Below are 22874 nucleotides of genomic sequence, written 5' to 3' on the forward strand. Positions count from 1 at the left end.
GAATCTTTTTCAGAATTGAAAATTGTGACTTGTTTCTGAAGTCTAAGCTTTTTGAAAAATTATTAATTTGCTTCCAGTTTTTTGCTTGTTAAACAGTACTAAAGTACATGGTTGCTAAAACCAATCAGTTTCTGCTACCAAAAATGTAGAATTGTTTAGATGGCACTTAGTCACTATTGATCCAAATATCTTTCAGGGATTGGTCACAAAATAGATTACTACTAGATATATTACACGTTCATACTGGAACTTTCTCAAGGGAAATGCTGAAATACAAGAAAAAAATTTATTAGTTTTTATATTAGTTATTATTTGTCACATTGTTTCAAGTTAGGTATGTGTGTATAATCTTCCAATAAGATTAAAATTGAAATTTGAAACTGTAGAACATAGAGGAGACTATATCCTACTGTGAAGATTCAGTTTTTAAGTGCAATACTACAGAATTAAAAACATGAGGTATAAAAGTTGTATTTTTTTCCCTGAGAGAAAAAGATTATATCCTCATCTGTTCTTTACATCCCTGGTGGTACAGAAAGAATTTGCCTGCAGTGCAGGAGACTTGAGTTCAGTCCCTGCGTCAGGAAGACCCCCTGGAGAAGGGAATGGCACCCCACTCCAGTATTCCTGCCTGGAGAATTCCGTGGACAGAGGAGCCTGGCGGGTACAGTCCAGGGAGTCACAAAGATTTGGACACGACTGAGCAACTGACACTTTGCCTTTCATCTGTTCTTTGCCACTGGAAGTAACAAAATTCCATGTTTTATAGGCAACTAAATTCATTTCACAGGATCTTGTCAGCATTTGAAAATTTCTCCATTATAACCTGAAGTAAACAAGTTTAAAATCTTATAATCTTGCCTGAGAAAGAGAACATAAATGAAGCCAACAAATACAACTTAAATATTAAATCTCATTTCATTTGTTAAAATGAGTTTAAACTTCATTTTTTAAAGTTAAATTATTGTAGATTTTGTACATTTGCTAATCCTTGATAGTCTTCTGAAATATAAATCTAAATGGGAATGCAATATGTTGTAATCCTATTGGATATATGCTAATGTCCAGACATAATTTCTTATGTTAAAATATTTAGAATGCATAAGGTATAATAAAGTTAAAAATAAATGTGCATGAGGTTGTAATGACATTTTAAAAAATTATTTCAACAGAACTAAACTGAGAGTATCTTATATACAATGTGATGATATAGAGACCAAGATTATTAAGACATGGTTCCTCCTCTCAAAGATGATTCAAATGTATTAGTGAAATGAAACCATATTCACAAATAGCTTAAAACAATTATAGAAAGTGCGAGATGTATGACACAGCACTGAAGGAATACATTGGTGAGAGAGCACATATCAATTTGAATGTCAGGAAAGACTTCATTAAGGAGAGAAAATTAGAATTGAATCTATATAGCTAAGATTTAACAAGGCAGGCATGGAAGGGAGAGAAAAGAGAGTGGAATTTCAGATGGGAGAATTGCTAGAAGCAAAGTGGCATTGTTGAGAACATCTGGAGGGACTATATAGAAGTTGGAGATAGGAGAGAGAGAAAATAATGAAACTTTCTGAATGCAAGGCTTTTAAGATTCTTGGATATTTTGTAGTTTTAACTATTTTGTAGGTAGGGCTTCCCTGGTGGCTCAGTGGTAAAGAACCTGCCTGCTATCAGCAGACATAGGTTCACTTCCTGGATTGGGAAGAATCCCTGGAAAAGGAAATGGCAACCCACTCCAGTATTCTTGCCTGGGAAATCCCATGTACAGAGATCCTGATGAGCTACAGTCCATGGGGTTGCAGTTGCTGGATACCACTTAGTGACTAAACAACAACATTTTATAGGTAACAGAAGTGGACGAAGATATGCTGCCAGAATTTTCACCTGTTAGCATGGGGCAGAGAAGGAACTAAGTGATGAATGGTTGTTATTCTGGCTCTGGATCTTGAGGTGGTAAACACATAAGCTAGAATGGAAAGAGGATGGAGAGAATACTGTAAAGTAGAATGAATAAGAGAGATTGTCTGAATGGGAAGGAAAGTTGAGAGGGAGAATGAAATTGAATGACTGAGATCTAGTGTGGTTGGTATCAAGGACATATGTAGGAAAGAAAAATAAGTTTTGGGACTAATGTGTCATTTTGGACATTGAACCCATAGTCATTTAACAAATAGCTAGAAAAATAAAACTGGGGAAAAGTTAGGAGCTACAAAAGTGAATACAAAAGATACAAAAGTAAAAGTTAATTGCCCAGTTGCTAGGAAAGATTGAAGGCAAAAGGAGAAGGGGGCACAGAGGATGAGATGGTTAGTTAGCATCACCAATTCAATTGACATGAATTTGAGGAAACTCCAGGTAGATAGTGAAAGATAGGGAAGCCTGGCATGCTGTAATCCATGGGGTCAAAAGAGTTGGACATGATTTAGTAAATGAACAACAGCAACAAATTGCCTGGAGATGAGCCACACAAATAGATGAAGTCATCCAGGATCATAAAATATGTAAAGACAAGATAAATGATGACTAAATCCCTGAGAATACTTTAGGAATAAAACAAGGCATTGTGTTTACAAATCTATTATCAAATTCTTATACTGCTATTTGATAATTGTTTAATCAAGTCAAATAGTGGGCCCTTAGGGCAATGACTGCATTATATTAACCTCTGTAGCTCTCACTTCTAACTTGGCTAATAGAGCTGATATTCAGTATATATTTCTAGAAAAGTGAATATGCCATGATTATCTGTAGTTTCTTTAAATTATCACTTGAAATATAATTTTCATCATTGTACTTAGAGATAAATACATTCTGATGCTTATAGCAAAGAAAGACAAAATTTCCTGTAATTTATTTCTACTTGCTATCAAAAATAGGACTTTTTCTAGTACTGATATTTTAAAGACAAAATTATGTTCATATTATATAGTGTCAGTGCATAAGTTGCATTTCCTTAGGGTGTCTTATGTTGACTGAATGCATAGTCATTAACGTGGGTCCGTTTTTTGTTTTAAAATAGGAGTGGGAGTGTTAGTGGATTGACACTTAAACTGATCCGAACATCTGTCTCTGAAATGTTGGAAACCCTCTCGGATGACGATTTTGTGAATGTAGCTTCAGTAAGTATATGATGATTGCATTTTTGTTGAGTTAAATCTGCAATTTTTATCTCTCTCTGATTTTAAGTGTCTGATTGTGTTTTGTCATAGATAGGGTGAGATATTTCTGGTCCTATTACAAGACTGTCTTACTAAGCTGTTCTCTCATTACTTATTCTCCTATACTTCCACACCAAGGTCCTTTCTCGGTGTTTGTACCCATGAGAGAAATGATTAAAGCAATGAATATGAAGGGAAAACACTATATACATATTCTCTTTGACTCAAAAGAGCTTAAAAAGCTGACACACACCCCTGTACTCATTGATGTCATGGTAACTCCAAATAAATATTGACTTTGCAGTATAATTGTATGACTCTTTTCTGTTCATTATAATTCTCAACTTTCACACTGGACATATGTCCATAATGTAGCATGTTTAAGGTTTAATTATTATTATTATTAACATGAGACCTAATAGATATTTGAATGTGCTTTCTTAAAAGTCTTATTTCCAGGAACCATTTTAGACCTTCCTCTCATGAGTAAAAAGCTTTGAATTCCGAAGCAAATAAAGCAGGACAGAATGAATATTACTATATCTCATTTTAATTTATGAATTAAATTTGTATTTTGGCAGTAAATTTCATGACTGTGCACTGGTTGATTTAATTTGTTTGAAGTGGTTATATTCGTAGAGATGAAAGTGAAAGAAGTAGTAATTGTGGTGAGCTCATTTTGTATTTGGAGAAGGAAATGGCAACCCACTCCAGTACTCTTGCCTGGAAAATCCCATGGATGGAGGAGCCTAGTAGGCTGCAGTCCATGAGGTCACACAGAGTTGGACACGACTGAGCGACTTCACTTTCACTTTTCACTTTCATGCATTGGAGGAGGAAATGGCAACCCACTCCAGTGTTCTTGCCTGGAGAATCCCAGGGACGGGGGAGCCTGGTGGGCTGCTGTCTGTGGGGTCGCTCAGAGTTGGACACGACTGAAGTGACTTAGCAGCAGCAGCATTTTGTATTGAACATAAGAGAACGGCTCTGCCTCTGAAACCATGTGGGAGGAAGTTAAAGCAGGTGGCTTACAGTCAATTTACTCCCTTCACTGGAAGGGCACCCACTGGAAGAAAAATGTAGTCAGAGGAACTGAGTTAATCTTGTCAACCAGAGCCTCAAGTAGCTAGATAAATTGTTTACTAAGGGGAAGACAAGTTACTTTGAAAATGCTTTTAGCAGAATATCCCTACCTAAGGGTAACATAGGGCTTCCCTTGTGACTAAGCTGGTAAAGATTCTACCTGCAATGTGGGAGACCCAGTTTCAATCCATAGATTGAGAAGATCCCCTGGAGAAGGGAAAGGCTACCCACTCCAGTATTCTGGCCTGGGGAATTCCATGGACTGTATAGTCTGTGGGGTCGCAAAGAGTCGGACACAACTGAGAGACTTTCACACACAAGGGTAACATAAATAGAACTCAAGATCTGTGTGGCAAGATGGCTTTAAAATTACCTAGTAGGTAATATAACACTCTGGGTAATAAACTGGAAATATTTCATGGTTTAAATACTCCCACTATACAAGGAACCCTGCAAACCTCTTTTGAGACTTATTTCATCAGGCCCCAGAAGAGTGTCTTCAATCCAGTAAGGGAGGATCTGGTCTATTAGTTTTCTAAGGCTACTTAACCAGACTAATGCAGACTGGATGTCTTAAACTGTAGAAATTTTTCTCTCTCAGTTCTGGAGGGTGGAAGTCCAAGATCATGGTGCCAGCAGGGTCAGTTTCTCCTGAGGCCACTTTCTTGGCTTGCAAACTGCTGCCCTCTTGCTGCCACTCACTTTGGTCATCCCTCTGTGCAGACTGATTTCTCTTCTCCTTATATGGACACCAGTGATATTGATGTCATATGCTCTTTCCCTGATGCTCTCATTTTTTTTCCATGTGCCCCCTCCCTCTTTTTAAAAAATTTATCTGTTCTTTAACTGAAGGATGATTGCTTTACACAATTTTGTTGTTTTCTCTCACCTCATTAAAAAAATTACCTATGTTTACTGTTACATTTGGAGATAGTAGGGTTTAGGACTTTAACATAGGAATTTGAGAGTGAGAGAGTTCAGCTCCTAACACCTAGGAACTGCCCTCCATGCCCAGTTCTTTCTATGTCTTATCTGAACATTTAGCAGTCCTTTAGCTTATCCAAGAAAGTATTATTCATTCAGTCATGTCCAACTCTTTGAGACCCCATGGACTGTAGCCCGCTAGGGTCCTCTGTCCATAGAATTCTCCAGGGAAGAATACTGGATTGTATAGCGATTCCCTTCTCCAGACGACCTTCCCAGTCTAGGAATCGAAACCAGGTTTCCTGCATTATAGGCAGATTCTTTACCTTCTGAGCGACCAGGGAAACCCTAGCTTGTTTATATCCTTGATATTGTTAGTAAAGTTTGATACTGCATAAGAGCTCTGATTAATGTTAGTCTGATTTTATAACCTGGCTCCGGGTGTTAGCTCATAACATATTCAGCATTTGTGTACAAGTAAAATGTAATGGTCAGTCTCTGAAATAAATTGATTAGAGAAGGTAATCAATTAGTTTAATTTGTACATAAGCATCTTTATTACAACTGCATTGGAAAGATTGTTAACAAAATATTATGTTTGGCATAGCAAAAGAGGAAATTGTAAGAACATTAAATTCAGTACAGATTTGGCGTATCAAATGAAATTTGTATAAAACCAACTGACATTAAATATGATTAATGTCTTAATATGGCTTCTTCCTGATTCTTACTCATGGATTCCAGTGTAAATGGATTTTTTTGTGACATGATCCCAAGAAACACAACCAATTAAAGGAAGTGAGACAAGGAAGGAAGGAAACCAATTAAAGAAATTTAATTTAAAGGAACTCAATCCTACTGAGGAATTCTAGAAGCTTTGTAGTATATGAACTGTTATTCTGCCTCGAGGTCAAGTGAACTGGGGTTTTAGGTGTGTACCAGCATTCCGTATGTGTGGAGATAATAGACTCCGATCATAAGAGAGAGAACTGAAACAGAAAGTTGCAGGTGATGGTAGCTAGAAACCTGTCCAGAATCCACTGTATCCGGTTAATAATCCTTAAAGATGGCATTTAACATGTCATTCAAGTCAAGCGTTTCCTCATTGATTTTTTTTATATGGATGATCTAGCCATTAATGAAAGCAGGATCTTAAAGTCCCCTACTATTACTGTATTACAGTCATCTTTCCTTTTGTGTCTGTTGATATTTGCTTTATGTATTTAGGTGTTCCTATATTGTGTATGTAGTTATTTACAAGTGATATATTCTCTTGTTGAATTGATCCTTTTACCATTTAAAAGTTCCTGACAAGGTAACCATTGTTTTTTTATGAGTGGATACAGTCTTGTGCTGGGACATCAGTGGACTTCATGCCATGGTTCAGAGTATAAACTGCATCTTGATGGACAGCATTTTAATTCAAAGACTGTAATCTCCAAGTTGGAGCTTTCACATTTAAGAGACTATCCCAATGTTTTTCTTTTTTCAGACTGGCAATTCCCAAGTGATGCATTATATCATAGACCCAGTGGATTCTGTGGTCATTTGTTTGTTGTTGGACCTCCTTTACCATATAATAGATTGCTTGATTTGAGGCGAGGTTATGCAACATTCTATAATGATAACCCTTCATGGTAAATCAGACGGTTCAGAGGATTATTTTAGTGGATGAGGAAGTGTAAACAGAAAGAGGAACGCTTAACTGAAAACTGAATCAATAACAAGTAAAACAAAATTGACCTTACCCCATTCCAGAAGGATAAATAAAGACTGGTTATAACCTATTTGATAGCAAGTCATTAAATGTCTTTTTGAAGAGTGATACTGTGTTGAATTCTCAGCATTGGATAATTTCCAGTGGGTTGGCCATTCACCAGTGGCAATAGGTATACATGCTAGATGAGAAAGGGCTTATATTTTTAGGTCCCTCTCTCTACCTGGTTATTGCATTTATTTGTGGTTCCTACATACAAAGCCTGAATGACTTCCAGTGGACAAATCCTCCTATCCACCCTATTATTTAGTACCTCCTCTGTGATGAATGTTGTCCTTTGGTGATTGATTTCAAACAGACGTCTGCACATTTGATGCCTGCTCCCATAGATCCATCCTTACGCTTCTTCTCCAGAACTCTTTTGTCTAGGGAAGGTCTTACTGTCTTGTTTATTCAAGGGCATTGACCAACCAGCCAAGCCATTTGCCACTGTGCAAGAGTTCACCTGTTTTCTTATCTCAATCTGCTTATTCCTTCACAACAAGTTAATGCCCAGGTGGTTTTTGCCTCAAAATCCATCAACATCCATTCCCTGGCATGTTCTCCACATCTGCTGGAGAACATCTCCATCATCACTATCTGCTGATTCATATTGAACAAATATTGCATCTCTTTTGTTGCATATTTTCTTCTTCTGTTACCCTGGAGCAGAGACTATTTTTCCAGGTAAGCCATGTTGAGACCTGGTCTATTTGTTGCCTAGAACCGTGAGGAAGATGAGCTCAGATTTTGAGGATAGCAGGCTTCATCATGTATGGTCTCTAGCATGGAAAAACTACTACCTTCTATGGGGAAGAGGTATGCCTATTCAGAGGGCATAGGGGAACCTGGAAGTTCAGTGTTCTCAGTCCTATTCACTGGTTGTCCCCATTCTCCTCTTAGAGTCCCATCCTGTCCCTATCGTTGTCCTCACCCTTGCATAGAATCCTCCCATGTCTGTGAATGTGGCCTCCTTTATGTCACTTTCAAAAGCAAATTCTATTGCTCTTTCTAGCACATGTTGACCTGACATTAGGGATTAGATTCTCTTTATTGGCTGCTATCTGTCTTCTGGCTTTCACACGTTGACCTTAGTTGATAGTCAGCTGATCTGAGGTTATCACTTTTTTCAGTGATACTGGAGTGGGTTGCTATGCCCTCATCCAGGGGTTATTCCTGACCTATGGATTGAGTCCAAGTCTCTTATGTCTTATGCATTGGCAGATGGGTTCTTTACCATAAGGGCCTCTTGGGAAGCCCTTAACAACAACTAACCAACCTCAAGTCCCTATGATTACGATTACCATCATATTTCTCAAATACTCGGTGCCTCTCTTGTGATCTATATTGTGTTCTAGTCACTGCAGATGAAAGAACACCTCTGAGGGGTTTTACTCTATTTATCACTGATGCACAGCCAGTTACCAGTGGAATGTTTGTTGCCACATGGCTGGTGAATTATTTAACTTTGGAATTAAAATTTGGATCATCCCATCCTGATGATCTGTTTCCTAAGATCTCTGCTAGTATCACTTTATATTGACTTTCCTTTGAAATAGTTCATGAGATAGGATTCAAGTACAAATGGCTGGTAGGGAAAGTAATTCTGGGAAAGATTTAGACAAATGTAAGAAGTAAAACCCAAAAAGAAGAGAACTAATACCCAATGGACTACCAAATAAGTTACCACTCAGTGAGTAGAGCTAATCCTCGGAGATTCTGAGAACCAATATAGATTGCATGAATTGAAATTATTCTTTTTTTTCCAAGAGGATGATATGTTAGAACATTTGAAGTTAATGATGGCTCCCAAAGAATGTTAATTTCCTAGTATTCCCAGGCCACCTTGGGCATAAGCAGAAGGCTCCCAGAAACCTTGTGCAGTTAAATTTGGGATGGCATGTATGGAAATATGGGTGGGGCACCAGTAGCATCTACTTAAGTTGAAACTGAACAATACTTTTAAAAGTATTTTTTAAAAGACTTCCTGACTAAACAATAGAAATGAATTTGAATGACTTTTATGCTTTCAGCATTTAGCCAGCAACTAATGATTCTTTCCTAACTAAAATAAAGAACTTAGATGGAATTGTCATTGACCTTTACTTTTCCTGAAAATATTATAGCTGTCAAATGTGTGTTTCTTTAAAGACAGTTGTTAACTAAGTTCTTTTGAAACAAAATTGCAAGATGTTCCCCTGTGATCTGCATGAATCAGGTTAATACAGACTTTACTGATGCATTGACAGCTCTCCTGAAGCTCACAGTAAACCCTTGCTGGGGCATGCTCACATGATGTAGCTTGAATAGGTGTCCGAGCATGTAAGTAAAGTGAATATGTTGCTTTTAAAAAGAACTCTGCATGCATTTGATATGGAAGTAATGTATTTCAATATCTGAGATTAAAACTATGGAAATATCTCAGTTACATATTCAAAAATAGGGGAGAAGAGTGATATTAAAAGATGTACAATCCATGCAAGTTCTAAGGTGAATATTGCAAAAAATATTTGAAAGATGAAGTCACAGTGATTTCACACTCTACTCCTAGAGAAATTTATCAGTGGTCTTAGTTGCTCCTATAATGGCTTGTTTGGTTGAAGTTCATTAGTATCATTTATTTTCGTGGTTTATGGCTGTTGTTTACCATAAGGAGACTTACCAAAGACTTTTGTCAACTCTGATTTTTTATTAACTATATATTTTTCTTTGCTTTTTTTAATCTGAGAAAAACGATTAGTACATTTTCAGAATTGAAAAGTCACTAAATGATAATAACTTATCATATTATTCCAGACATAGATTTGTTCTTTAGAAAATAAATACAAACAAGATCTAAAGTAGATATTTGTTCATTGTTTATCTAGTATATGTATTAATCCTCAATTTAATCACATCATAGTGAATTATTAGAGTTGATTTTTCTTAACACTGCTCATGATGCAAGGAGTGCTCTTTGTATTTTTAATAGTTACTAATTTGTTCTCTACAACAACCTTGTGAGGGAGATAATATTACTGACCTAAACTTTATAAAGAAATAGAAAATGTAGTTTGCTATTATTCTCTTGGCAAAATGTGTTGTATTCTCTTGGCAAAACTCTGTTGGCCTTTGCCCTGCTTCATTTTGTACTCCAGGGTCAAATTTGCCTGTTACTCTAGGTATCTCTTGACTTCCTGCATTTGCATTCCAGTCCCCTATAATGAAAAGGGTATCCTTTTGGGGCGTTGTTTTTTGCTTTGGCTCCATCTCTTCATTCTTTCTGGAGTTATTTCTCCACTGTTCTCCAGGAGCATATTGGGCACCTACCGAGCTGGGGAGTTCATCTTTCAGTGTCCTATCATTTTGCCTTTTCATACTGTTCATGGGGTTCTCAAGGCAAGAATACTGAAGTGGTATGCCATTCCCTTCTCCAATGGACCACATTTTGTCAGAACTCTCCACCATGACCTATCTGTCTTGGGTGGCCCTACACGGCCTGGCTCTTAGTTTCATTGGGTTAGACAAGGCTGTGGTCCATGTGATTAGACTGGTTAGTTTTCTGTGATTGTGGTTTTCATTCTGTCTGCCCTCTGAGGAGTAAGGATAAGAGGCTTATGGAAGCTTCCCTTTGGGAGATACTGACTGAGGGGGAAACCAGGTCTTGTTCTGATGGGTGGGGCCATGCTTGGTAAATCTTTAGTCCAATTTTCAACAGGAAATAAAACCTACTAACAGTTATAATCTCCTGGACTCTGTGTGTGTGTATGCACACAGATGTGCCTGTTTGTTTTTCTTTCTGAAACTATTTGAAAGTCTAAGAAAGAGAAGTAACTTTTCGCTTTTGTAACTTCAGGGAGGCATAATAATAAGGCACTGAGGAAATGTGGTAGTGATTCTGTAACTTTGACAGTAATCTTCCCACAAAGCCTGCATGCATTTCTCTTCATCCTCATACCTAAGATCATGTGTGCCATCCAGAGTTATGATGCAATCTGCATGAACGCTTCCCCAGTGTTGCCTAGAACCACCAGACAGAAAAATCAAGCAGCTTCTCACCTTAAGACTTATATATCTTAAGTTTCTTTTTCTTGAGACCAGTAACTTTTATGCCTCAATCACACATAAGATGTCAAAACAAATATTGCATCATTTCCTAGTGTTTCTGTTATCTCCAGGGCTGTTCTTTGTTACAGAAAGGAAGCCTGCTGTTAGGCAAAGCTTTAATGCACGCATAATGTAGCTGTTTTCCCACTAATCCAGTTATATGCTTTGATAGAAGTAAGTGGTAGATGATAAGAGCAGCAATTCAATCACAGCATGTTCTGATTTACAGGCAAAATTTCAAATGTTGACACAAAGAGGGGAATTTGTTTATGGAAGTGAGCAAGTTTGACATTTTAGGAGTGAAAATACTGCAAGCCAGTGAAGGATGAAAGGAAAATGTAAGCTGATGGTGGGCAATATGTAAAAATTAACAACTGAAGAAGATGGTCTTGTGTTTAAAAAAAGAACACATACCTTTTTATTTAAGGACTAGATTGAAATGTTATTTATGATTTAGTAAATCTGTGAGTCAGTTTTCTTGTAGGAAGCTCTCCTAATTTATGGTCATTATAAAATGCTATCTAAATGTTATTTATGATTTAGTAAATCTTTGAGTAAGTTTTCTTATAGGAAGCCCTCCTAATTTATGGTCATTATAAAATGCTATCTTTGATTACTCATCAAAAAAATAATCAAAATCTAATTCCTTATATTTGCTATTAGTTGTACAGGATAGCCTTTTAAAAATAAATAAATATGCTCTACTCTTTGCCCAATTGTAGTCATGAAGCAATAGTTCTGGAGGTGACAATCTGTAAATGCCAGGGCAAGATAAGATGTGAGACCACATAGCCATATTGGAGGCTGGGAAGGGCTGATCATGATGAAAGGATCTGGTAACAGTAGTCACGTTCACCTCTGCTTAAGTGTCCTCTGTCCCAGCCTTCTCACAATCCTGCCTCTTAGATGAACTTATAGAATTGCATGGAGATAAAGTTGGCTTCCCTGGTGGCTCAGCTGGTAAAGAATCTGCCAACAAGGCAGGAGACCTGGCTTTAATCCTTGGGCTCAGAAGATCCCCGGGAAAAAGAAATGGCAATGCACTCCAGTATTCTTGCTTGAGAAATCCCATGGACAAAGGAGCCTGGTGGGCTCTAGTCCATGGTGTCACGGAGTCAGACACAACTTAGTGACTAAACCAGCACCACCATGTGAGCTTAATTAACTTAAGACTTAAGAGATTAGCTCTTTTCCTTCTCTTTGAAATGGACAGAATCATATTTAACTTGCCAGCCTTTGTTGAGCACCAAATGGAATAACATGTAAAGTGCTTTTTTTTTTATTATAACCATTATTCCGGTTATTATTTTTGTTATCTTCCAACGCTTTTCTTCCAACCATTAGCAGACAGTTCTTTGTGAATATGTCACATTTCTTCAAGTCTGAGCATTAATAAATTTGCTCAGATTTATATACATTATTGCACAAGTACAGATAGAGATGTCTCCCTCCTCAGTAGAGATTTACAATGCCTAGTAATTAAGATATTGTCAATCTGTAGGAAGGAGGGAATGAGTCAGCTCTCAGCAGACCCTAAATAAAGTCAGGACTTCCTCATCTTTCGATCCCTTGCCTGAAATACACCTACTGCTTATGCATGACCCTTAGCCCCCTTCCCATTCCTCTGTGGGGATTTAGGATGGCACTCTGGCTATTGGTACTGAGATTGGTATTGCTGTGAGTAATAAGCAGCAGTCTTTGTTCTCTGACCCAAAGAGCTTCCATTTTTCTGCCAGTATCTGTGAAGCTATAAGAGGATTACTCGTTAACTTGCAAGAAGGATAAAATCTCAGTAACTTCCCAGTTCTTGACTTGACAGTTTAACACCAGCTAATGTCAGAGTCAGTGTAATATCAAATCACAGTGTATATGCAAGAAAGACATGATTTGGATTGTTCACTTTCCTATGTGATTTAAATTTCATTTTTTTTTTCCTATAATATCCTTGAGTGTTACTAGACAAGAGCATGATTTTCTTAGATAGGAGCCTTCCTTCTCTGCATGTGACAATGAGCACATTTGTTGGTTATGGCACAAAACTTAAATTTAAAAGTGATTTCTCCACCCTTACAAAACAAGCCCTTTTTGCCAGGACTCAAGTATAATAAAAGACATTTAGTATGCCAATACAATTATATGACAAATGGATTTTAGGAGAGTGATTTCATTTCATGTCTTATAAAATAGTCATCCATCTAGGAAAGCTTGATGTTGATTCATATCTCATTTACGTCAGTGAACAAGAATATTGTAGTTTATGCCCTTCCTACTTAAAGTGGGGTCTCTGGCCAAGCAGCCTGAGTAGCACCTGCAGCCTGTGAGAAATTCAGAAGCTCGAACTCCACCCCAGACTTAAGGAGCCAGAAACTGCATTTAGCTCATCTCCCAGGTGATTATTAAGCAATGAGCAAATCAGGGTACTTTAGGGAGGTGCTGTGAGCGAAGTCATTGGACTTCACTATTGAGGCATCTGTCTGGGTCTTATTATGACTAATTATGCTTATTGTCTTAGAGTTTGACATCTTTGTAATTAGAATTACTAGTACTATGGAAATCTGTGAATATTTTATTTTATAGCCATTTGATTTTTGGAGGAAAGTATTAAAAAAGAGCAGAAAGAAGGTGTAGAATTATGTTCATTAAAAGAACAGTTTTCTCTCTCTTCTATACTTGTACTTTTAAGGAAAAAAAAATCTGAATCACTGTGCTGTACACTTGTAACTAAGACAATATTGTAAATCAAAATATATCAATTTTTGATACTTATTTTTATTGATTGATTGCTTTACAATGTTGGTTTGTTTTCTGTCATACATCAACATGAATTAACCATGGGTATACATATGTCCCCTCCCTCTTGAATCTTTTTCCCACCTTCCCCCCGCCTAGGTTATTGTAGAGCCTCAGTTTGAATTCCTTGAGTCATACACCAAATTCCCACTGGCTATCTATCTACATATGTTCGTATATATGCATCCATGCTACTCTCCATTCATCTCACCCTCTCCCTCACCTCCTCTACCCTTGTCCGTAGGTCATTTCTCTATGCCTGCATCCCCATTGCTGCTCTTTAAGCAGGTTCATCAGTACCATCCTTCTAGATTCCACGTGCAGTGCTATGCTTGGTCGCTCAGTCTGTCTGACTCTTGCGACCCCATAGACTGTGGCCTGCCAGGCTCCTCTCTCCATGTGATTCTCCAAGCAAGAACCCTGGAGTGGGTTGCCATTTCCTCCTCCAGTCCAACTCTTTAGGGCCCCATAGACTGCAGCCCTCCAGGCTGCTCTGTCCATGGAATTTTCTATGCAAGAATACTGGAGTGGGTTGCCATTCCCTTCTCCATCTAGATTCCATATATATGTGTTAATATACAATATTTGTTTTTCTCACTTACATCATTTGTATAATAGGCTCTATGTTCATCGACCTCATTAGATCTGACTCAAATGCATTCCTTTTTGTGACTGCATAGTATTCGATTTTATATATGTACTGCAGCTTCCTTATCCATTCATCTGTCGACAAGCAACTAGGTTGTTTTCATGTCCTAGCTATTGTAATTAGTGCTACAATGAACATCAGGATACATGTCTTTTTTCATTTCTGGTTTTTTTCAGGGTATATGCCTAGAAGTGGTATTGCTGGGTCATATGGTGGTTTTATTCCTAGATTTTTAAGGAATCTCCATCTTCCATAGTGGCTGTATCAATTTATTTTCCCACCAGCAGTGTAGGAGTGTTCCCTTTTCTCCACACCCTCTCCAGTATTTGTTGTGTATTTTTTTTTTTTATTATGGCCATTCTCTCTGGTGTGAGGTGATATCTCATTGTAGTTTTGATTTGCATTTCTTTAACAATGAGTGATGTTGAGCATTTCTTCATGTGTTTATTAGCCATCTGTATGTCTTCTTTGGAGAAGTGTGTGTTTAGGTCTTCTGCCCACTTTTTGATTGGGTTGTTTGTTTTTCTGGTTTTGAGTTGTGTGAGCTGCTTGTATACTTTGGAAATTAAAAGTTTGGTTGTTAAGGCAAAAGAAAAAACGAGTGCTTCTTAAATTTTTCTTCATTTAAAAGACATAAAAATTATAGGTTGTGCAGTAAAGACTCTGAGAGAAAGGATAAATTTAGGAATGATAGCAACAGGGCAGGTAATCAAGGTTATTTACATTTTAGAAAGAGAGAATACCAGAGGATAATTTAATTGCTTTGCAAGTATAAGGAAAGTTTATAAGAAGGTGTTGACAGTATGATAAATATATTTTCCATTAATTACATGATGAACTAAAGATAGTTTTAGGTAATTAGAAATCAGTTGTATTTGCAGTTTGAAATAGCAAAGTAATTCTTAAGGTGAGACAGAGGAAATGCTTTCATTTTGAATTGAACTGTAGTTTTTTAAAAACTATGAGAATTATTGACTTGTTTGTTGAGGCTAGAAGAATAACAGACAGACTTCACATCCAGTAAGAACAGATGAGCATTTATGAGTGCCGTTTTCAAAGTTCAACCGTACCTCAGAGATATTGCAGGTTCAGTTCCAGGTAGCACGATAAAGCAAGTTTCATGAATGTTTTTAGTTACCTGATACATATGAAAGTTATGTTTTCACTATACTGTAGTCTGTCAGGAATGCAATAGCATTATGTCTAGCAAAACGAAAATACATACTGTAAATAAAAAATACTTTAATGCTAAAATATGTTAATCATCATCTGAGCCTTCACTAAGTTTTAATCTTTTTGCTGATGAAGGGTGTTTCCTTAATGCTGACCGTTGGTTGCCTGATCAGGGTGGTGATTGCTGAAAGTTGGGGTAGCTGGCAATTTCTTAAAATAAGACAAGAGTAAAGTTTGCTAGAGGAAAAATTTATGCATAGATGTCAGAATTTTATAGTAAATTTGAATCAGTGATGAAATAGTTTTGTGTTTTTAAGTGACTAGAGTCATCTTGATTCACTGTTAGTATGACATATCTCTGCTCTGTAAACACATTAGGTGCTCTTTCTCATCGTGTTCTTTAGGCAAATCCAACCATCATCACAAAAGCTCAACTAGGTAAGATGTTCCAGGTAATCAGCTTCATGACCACTAAGATATTAAGCATACTGATCAGCTCTGCATCATGTGTTGGTGAAGAGAAAGTGATAATTTGAGTGAGAACACTTGATATATGATCATTTGGTCATTTCAGTAAAGCTTCATCTGAGAGCTGGCACTCAAATTTCCACAGGGCTATGGAAATATACTTGTGTTAGGAATAATACTCATATTATTGTATCTTAAGAATGTTGGGAGAAAGCTGTCCATATTTCTAGTTGGGTGAGTGCTCTGGAATCAGAATTGTACACTTGTTAATTATAAAGCTGTTTGAGAAAAGGCAAATATCAAGGAGAGATGAGCAAGGAAGTTAAATACAAATTAAGTCTAGAGCAAAAGAGTAGCATATGCTTGCTTGAAATTCTTCTAAATGCCTATAATTAGAGAGGTTTAAAAGTTTTCTGTCCCAGAATGTAAATTGAATATATTAAAAAAAGATCCTTGAAACTTATTCAGAAACTCATTCAACATTTTGACAAAATTTAACAGACTGAATTTTGAGCATGTCATGATTCAAGTTAACGGGAATATTTGAAAATGACAGCATTTATCAAAAATTTTGGTGGCCATTGATTTATAATTAGAGGTAAACATAAATTTTGTCTTAATATTCTCAATATTTTCATATGTTATTGATGTAATTTTCTTTTGGTTATACAAAATTTATTATTCATATTCATTTATGTATTTTTCCCTAATTGATAAAATTAACAGACATAAATTATATGATTTTAGAATTTCAGGGGCTTTCCAAGAGATCTACCAAAGCCTTTTACTTCAGAAAGGAAAAACCTGAAACTCAGAGAGGATAATTAAATAAACCTTGACCTTGGGTACTTATAACAGGCAAAGTGAGTGAGTGATAATCACTCAGTCGTATCCCACTCTTTCCGACCCCACGCATGGACTTTACCCTGCCAGGCTCCCCTGTACATGGAATTTTCCAAGCAAGAATATTGGATTGGGTTGCCATTTCCTTCTCCAATAACAGACAAGGCCTGGGCTAAACCTGATTTTCCTAAACTGAATTTAAAAATGGTAAATTAAAAAAATATATATTTTTCTGTAAGTCAAGGAAACTGTAAATGAGCAGCCATTATTTGGGGACAGCAACATCAATTTAAGAACAGGAGTGTTCAAGTCCAGAGTGCTGTCAGCAAAGATTTTTGTGACACTTCTAACCAGGGGAAGGTGACCACACTTTCTGATTTTTGCTAAACAGAGATTAATAATAGAAATTAAAATCATATTCACAATATTAGCCAAATCTTTGCGTTAACTAACATTTTTAATAATGTATCTAGGGTATGCATTTTACTCTTTTTATTGAAGTATCATTGATTTAAAATTATTTCTCAATTTTAGGTATATAGCATAGTGATTCAGAATTTTTTACAGATTATACTTCATTAAAAGTTTTTATGAGATAATCCCTGTGCCTTACAATATAGCCCTGTTGCTTATCTGTTTTCTACACTGTAGTATGGGTATCTTACTCCCATACCCCTAGCTTGTCCCTCCCCCTCCATCTTCCCAAGGTAACCACTAGTTTTTTTTCTATATCTGTAATTCAGTTTTACAATGTACATTTTTTATTTTTTAGATTCCACATAAAACTGATATGTTAAATGTCTCTCTGACTTATATCATTACACATAGTATTTTCTAGGTTCATCTTCACTGTTTAAGTGGCAGTTTTTTTATTATTATTTTTAATGACTAATATCCCACTGCTTGTATACCACATCTTCCTTATATATTTGCTATTGATGGACACTTGGATTACTTCCAAATCTTTGCTATGATCAGCAGTGCTACTGTGAACTTTGAGGTGCATGTATCAGTTAGAATCAGTGTTTCTTTTTTTGCTGGATGTAAACCTAGGAGCAGAATTACTGGATCGTATGGTAGCTCCTTTTTTAGTTTTTTGAGGAATCTCCATACTGTTTTCCATAGTGGCCACACCAATTTATAATTCTAATGTAAGCATTGAATGTTACATTGACTGTGGGTTTGTCGTAAATAGCCTTTATCATGTTGAGGTATATTCTTTCTGTTACCACTTTGATAAGAGTTTTTGTCATGAATGGATGATGAATTTTGTCAAGTGCTTTTTCTGCATCTATTGAGATGGTCATGTGGTTTTGTCTTTGTTTTGTTAATGTGGTACGTCAAACTGTTTTTCATATGTTGAACCATCGTTGTACCTTAGAATAAATCTAATTTGATCATGGTGTATGATCCTTTCTATGTATTCTTGGATTAAATGTACATTTAAAGTAATTATTGGTAGGTTTATACTTATTGCTGTTTTATTGTTTTCTGATTGTTTTTGTAGTTCTTTTTCATCCATTTCTTTCTTTTTTTGTTTCTTCCCTTTGGATTGCTAAGTTTCTTTTTTAGTATGCTTGTGTTCCTTTTTAAAAAAAATTTTCTACCTCTATTGGTTTTTGATTTGTGATTATTGTTTGGTTCATATATGTTGACTTATAACTGTATCTAATTGTTTTCAACTGGTTGTCATTTAAATTCAAACACATTCTAAAAGATCTGTATTTTATTCCTGTCCCCTACATTTTGTTTTTGATGTCATATTTTGCATTTTCATGTTTATCCATTAATTATTGTAGTTATGATTGTTTTAGTGGCTTCCCAGGTGGCGCTAGTGATAGAGAACCTGCCTGCCAATGCAGGAGACATAAGAGACATGGGTTTGGTCCCTGGGTCAGGAGATCCCCAGGAGAAGGGCATGGGAATCCACTCCAATACTCTTGCCTGGAGAATCCCCATGGACAGAGAAGCCTGGCAGGCTACAGTGCATATGGTCATAAAGAGTTGGTCACAACTGAAGCGATTCGGCATGCACACACGTTTGCTTTTGCAATTTTTTTGTCTTTTAATTTTCATATTGGCATATGTAAGTGGTTGATCCTTAGTACTTTCAATACATTTGCATTTCCTGGTAGGATTTTCCCTTTCATATAGATTTTTACTTCTTTTTCATTTAGAGAAGACCCTTTGACATTTCTTTTAGGCTGTGTTTAGTATTGATGGTCTCTTACTTTTTGCTTGTCTGAGAAATTCTTTGTCTCTGCTTCTATGTGAAATTATAATCTTGGGTAGAGTATCTTAGGTTGCAGATTTTTTTCCTTTAACGACTTTGAATGTATCATGCCCTCTATTTTAGCCTGAGAGACCTATGCTTGTCAGCCATAGGTCCCTCAAATACATTTTAGATGCCCTTTTCTGTCTCTTCTCCTTTGGGACCCCTATAATGTGAATATTGGTATACTTATTGTTGTTCCAAAGAGCTGTTAAACTGTTTTCATTTTTGAAATTCTTCTTTTTGCTCTTCTAATTGGATGATTTTCATTATTCACTCATGCATTCTTCTCTATCACTTAGTCTCCTACTCATTCTGTACAGTGTTGGTTTTCCTTTTTTTCTTTTTCTAGTTATTGGGTTCTTTATTTCTGTTTGGGTCTTTATATTATTTTCTAGATCTCTCTTAAATTTTTCACTGTATTCATCTATTGTTTTCCTTAATAAATTAGCATTTTTATTACCAATGCTTTGAATTCTTTATCTCATAAATTGTTTCATTAGTTCTTTTTTTCAGGGGTTTTCTCTTGCCTTTCCAGTTGAGAGCAGTTCCTCTGCCCTATAATTTGCTTAAATTTCCCTGTCTCTGTGAATTTGGGTGAAACAGTTACCTATTACAGTCTTAAACGTGTGTTCTTATGTGGGTGCATCTCTCCCTGTACAGACTGCTTGTGCTCATTTGCCCTTTTGTGGGAGAGCTAGTTTGATGTGAATGCAAGTGACATCTTTTCTCAGGATATGCTGGCATCTGTCACCTTGGTTGAGAAGGGGCTACACATAGAGGGGCCAAAGCTGGAGCTGGATGTGAGGCTAGGCTTCCCCCCGCGCAGTGGACATCACTGCCCTCTTGGATGTGGGGTCTGATCCCACCTTGTGGGGGGAAAGCCTTTATGGTCAGGCCTGAGTTGGTTCTGTTCTCTTTAAGTTTGTGTTTCCCCCTCTCCCCAGGATGGGATCCTTGCCTCAGAGAAGGAGGGGTGCTGAAGCTAGAGGGGGCCTGAGTGACCTCTTGGCTTATCTCGTCTGCAGACAGAGATCTGAGTTGTCTCCTGACAACTCGAGTCTGCTCCTTCAGGCACCTGCTCCTGTTTTCTTGCTCTGCTCAGACACAGCCTTGGCTGCAAGTCCCGTTTGTCCCTCACAGCTGATCACAACCCCCAGACTTTGCTGCCCCCACTCTGTTTAGAGACACATCACAGGGCAGGCAGGGCCCATCTGGGCGCTCGGAGTACTGGGGCATGAGGTGTGATGGAGATGGAGCAGCTGCCGTCAGACACCCAGGCTTCTTCTGAGGCAGTGTTGAGTAAGTGCTGGCAGTGGCTGCTGCCAGCCCACCCGGGCCCCATCCGGGGACAGAGTAACCTTTGTGTCCCTGGGCTGAGCCTGCTCGGTCGTGACCACCCTGGATCCAGTGCCCAGCGTGCCATGGAGTGAGTGGGGCCAGAGCATCCTCCCAGCCTGGAGTGAGGCGAGCAGCGGGGTGCCTGTGGGAAACCAGCAGCCAGTATAGAAGTCGTCTCTCCACTTTCTCCGCCCTGATTTAGGGGCAGGCCTCCTCATGCATGCCCCCCCGCAAGTGGGGTCCAGGCCTCTCACGGCCCTCCTGTTCATCCCAAAGCCTTCCAACCAGCAAAACGGTCTCATCTTCCCTGAGTAGGTTGCCAGTATCAGGGCACCCAGCCTGTGGCTCTCACCGTTCACTCCCCAGGAGGCTCTCCGCCTATGTAATCTCTCTTTTCCTTTGAGTCCCTTCCGAGGGGCATAGACCCCTATCCATTACTTGTCTTCCCTTCCTACCCAGTTTAAAGTTAGTTGCAGTGAGAACCGTTCTACACATAGATATGTTTTTGATATGTTTGTCAGGGGAGGTGAAATCCATGTCCTCTTACTCTGTGAACTTGATTGATCTTCTTGATTGATGCCTTGCATTTTAAGAGAGACGAGTATATGAAATAGATGAATACATATATTGACATTGATGGAGAATTCTTCCTGGATTGCAAAGTTGATTCTTGTGTGAAGATACCATTTGTTTCAAAATTATTGCTAAATGTGGTTTTAATTTGTCAGAAGAGAATTCTGAAGTTCAGGGGAAAAAGTAGCATGACAGAGTATGGCAGCTTACACTCCTGGTATAAGCTGAAAGTGATGAGGCACCATGGAGAAAGCCTCAAGTGTTGGAGTTTGAAGTAGAGTTCTGACCTTGGTTTCTCCGTGACTCTGAGCACTTCCTTTGACACTCTAAGCCTCATCTCCTCAACTGTACAGTGGAAACCTCAGCACGCTAGGACTCCCTGCCCATCACCAACCCCTGGAGTTCACCCAAACTCATGTCCATTGAGTCGGTGATGCCATCCAACCATCTCATCCTCTGGCGTCCCCTTCTCCTCCTGCCCTCAATCTTTCCCAGTGTCAGGGTCTTTTCAAATGAGTCAGCTCTTCCCATCAGGTGGCCAAAGTATTCGAGTTTCAGCTTCAACATCAGTCCTTCCAATGAACACCCAGGACTGATCTCTTTTAGGATGGACTGATTGGATCTCCATGCAGTCCAAGGGACTCTCAAGAATCTTCTCCAACACCACAATCAAAAGCATCAATTCTTGGCACTCAGCTTTCTTTATAGTCCAACTCTCACATCCATACATGACTCCTGGAAAAACCATAACCTTAACTAGATGGACCTTTGTTGACAAAGTAATGTCTCTGCTTTTTAATATGCTGTCTAGGTTGGTCATAACTTTCCTTCAAGGAGTAAGTGTCTTTTAATTTCATGGCTGAAATCACCATCTGCAGTGATTTTGGAACCCCCAAGAATAAAGTCAGCGACTGTTTCCACTGTTTGCCCATCTGTTTGCCATGAATTGATGGGACCAGATGCCATTATCTTAAATATTGAGCTTTAAGCCAACTTTTTCACTCTCCTCTTTCTCTTTCATCAAGAGGCTCATTAGTTCTTCTTCACTTTCTGCCATAATGGTGATGTCATCTGCATATCTGAGGTTACTGATATTTCTCCCAGCAATCTTGATTCCAGCTTATGCTTCATCCAGCCTAGCGTTTCTCATGATGTACTCTGCACATAAGTTAAATAAGCAGGGTGACACTATACAGCCTTGACGTACTCCTTTCCAATTTGGAACCCGTCTGTTGTTCCATGTCCAGTTCTAACTGTTGCTTCCTGACCTGCATACTGGTTTCTCAAGAGGCAGATCAGGTGTTCTGATATTCCATCTCTTTCAGAATTTTCCAGTTTATTGTGAACCACACAGTCAAAGCTTTGGCATAGTCAATAAAGCAGAAATAGATTTTTTTCTGGAAGTATCTTGCTTTTTTGATGATCCAGTAGATGTTGGCAATTTGATCTCTGGTTCCTCTGCCTTTTCTAAATCCAGCTGGAACATCTGGAAGTTTACAGTTCACGTATTACTGAAGCCTGGCTTGGATAATTTTGAGCATTACTTTACTAGCGTAGGTACATATGCATATGGGTAAATGCTATGAGCTATTTTCTCGGATTTTAGGATAACCATTTTGTTTCTTTATAATATTTACTGCTGCTGCTGCTGCTAAGTCACTTCAGTCGTGTCCGACTCTGTGCGACCCCATAGACAGCAGCCCACCGGGCACCCCCGTCCCTGGGATTCTCCAGGCAAGAACACTAGAG

The 22874-nt window shown here is 38.0% G+C and overlaps 1 protein-coding gene across 8 annotated transcripts in view; it reads left to right on the plus strand.

Moving 5' to 3' along the window:
- The window catches only part of CACNA2D1 (calcium voltage-gated channel auxiliary subunit alpha2delta 1), a 494429-nt gene that overhangs the window by 372125 nt on the left and 99430 nt on the right, over nt 1–22874 (plus strand). For all 8 annotated transcript variants that reach the window (XM_065939979.1, XM_065939980.1, XM_065939982.1 and 5 more), the window contains exon 10: nt 3029–3128. In XM_065939979.1, the coding sequence (XP_065796051.1) occupies nt 3029–3128 (100 nt within the window). The remainder of the gene's footprint in view (nt 1–3028; nt 3129–22874) is intronic.

This window comes from Muntiacus reevesi, chromosome 6 (genome assembly GCF_963930625.1).
Source record: "Muntiacus reevesi chromosome 6, mMunRee1.1, whole genome shotgun sequence".
Classification (NCBI taxonomy): Eukaryota; Metazoa; Chordata; class Mammalia; order Artiodactyla; family Cervidae; genus Muntiacus; species Muntiacus reevesi.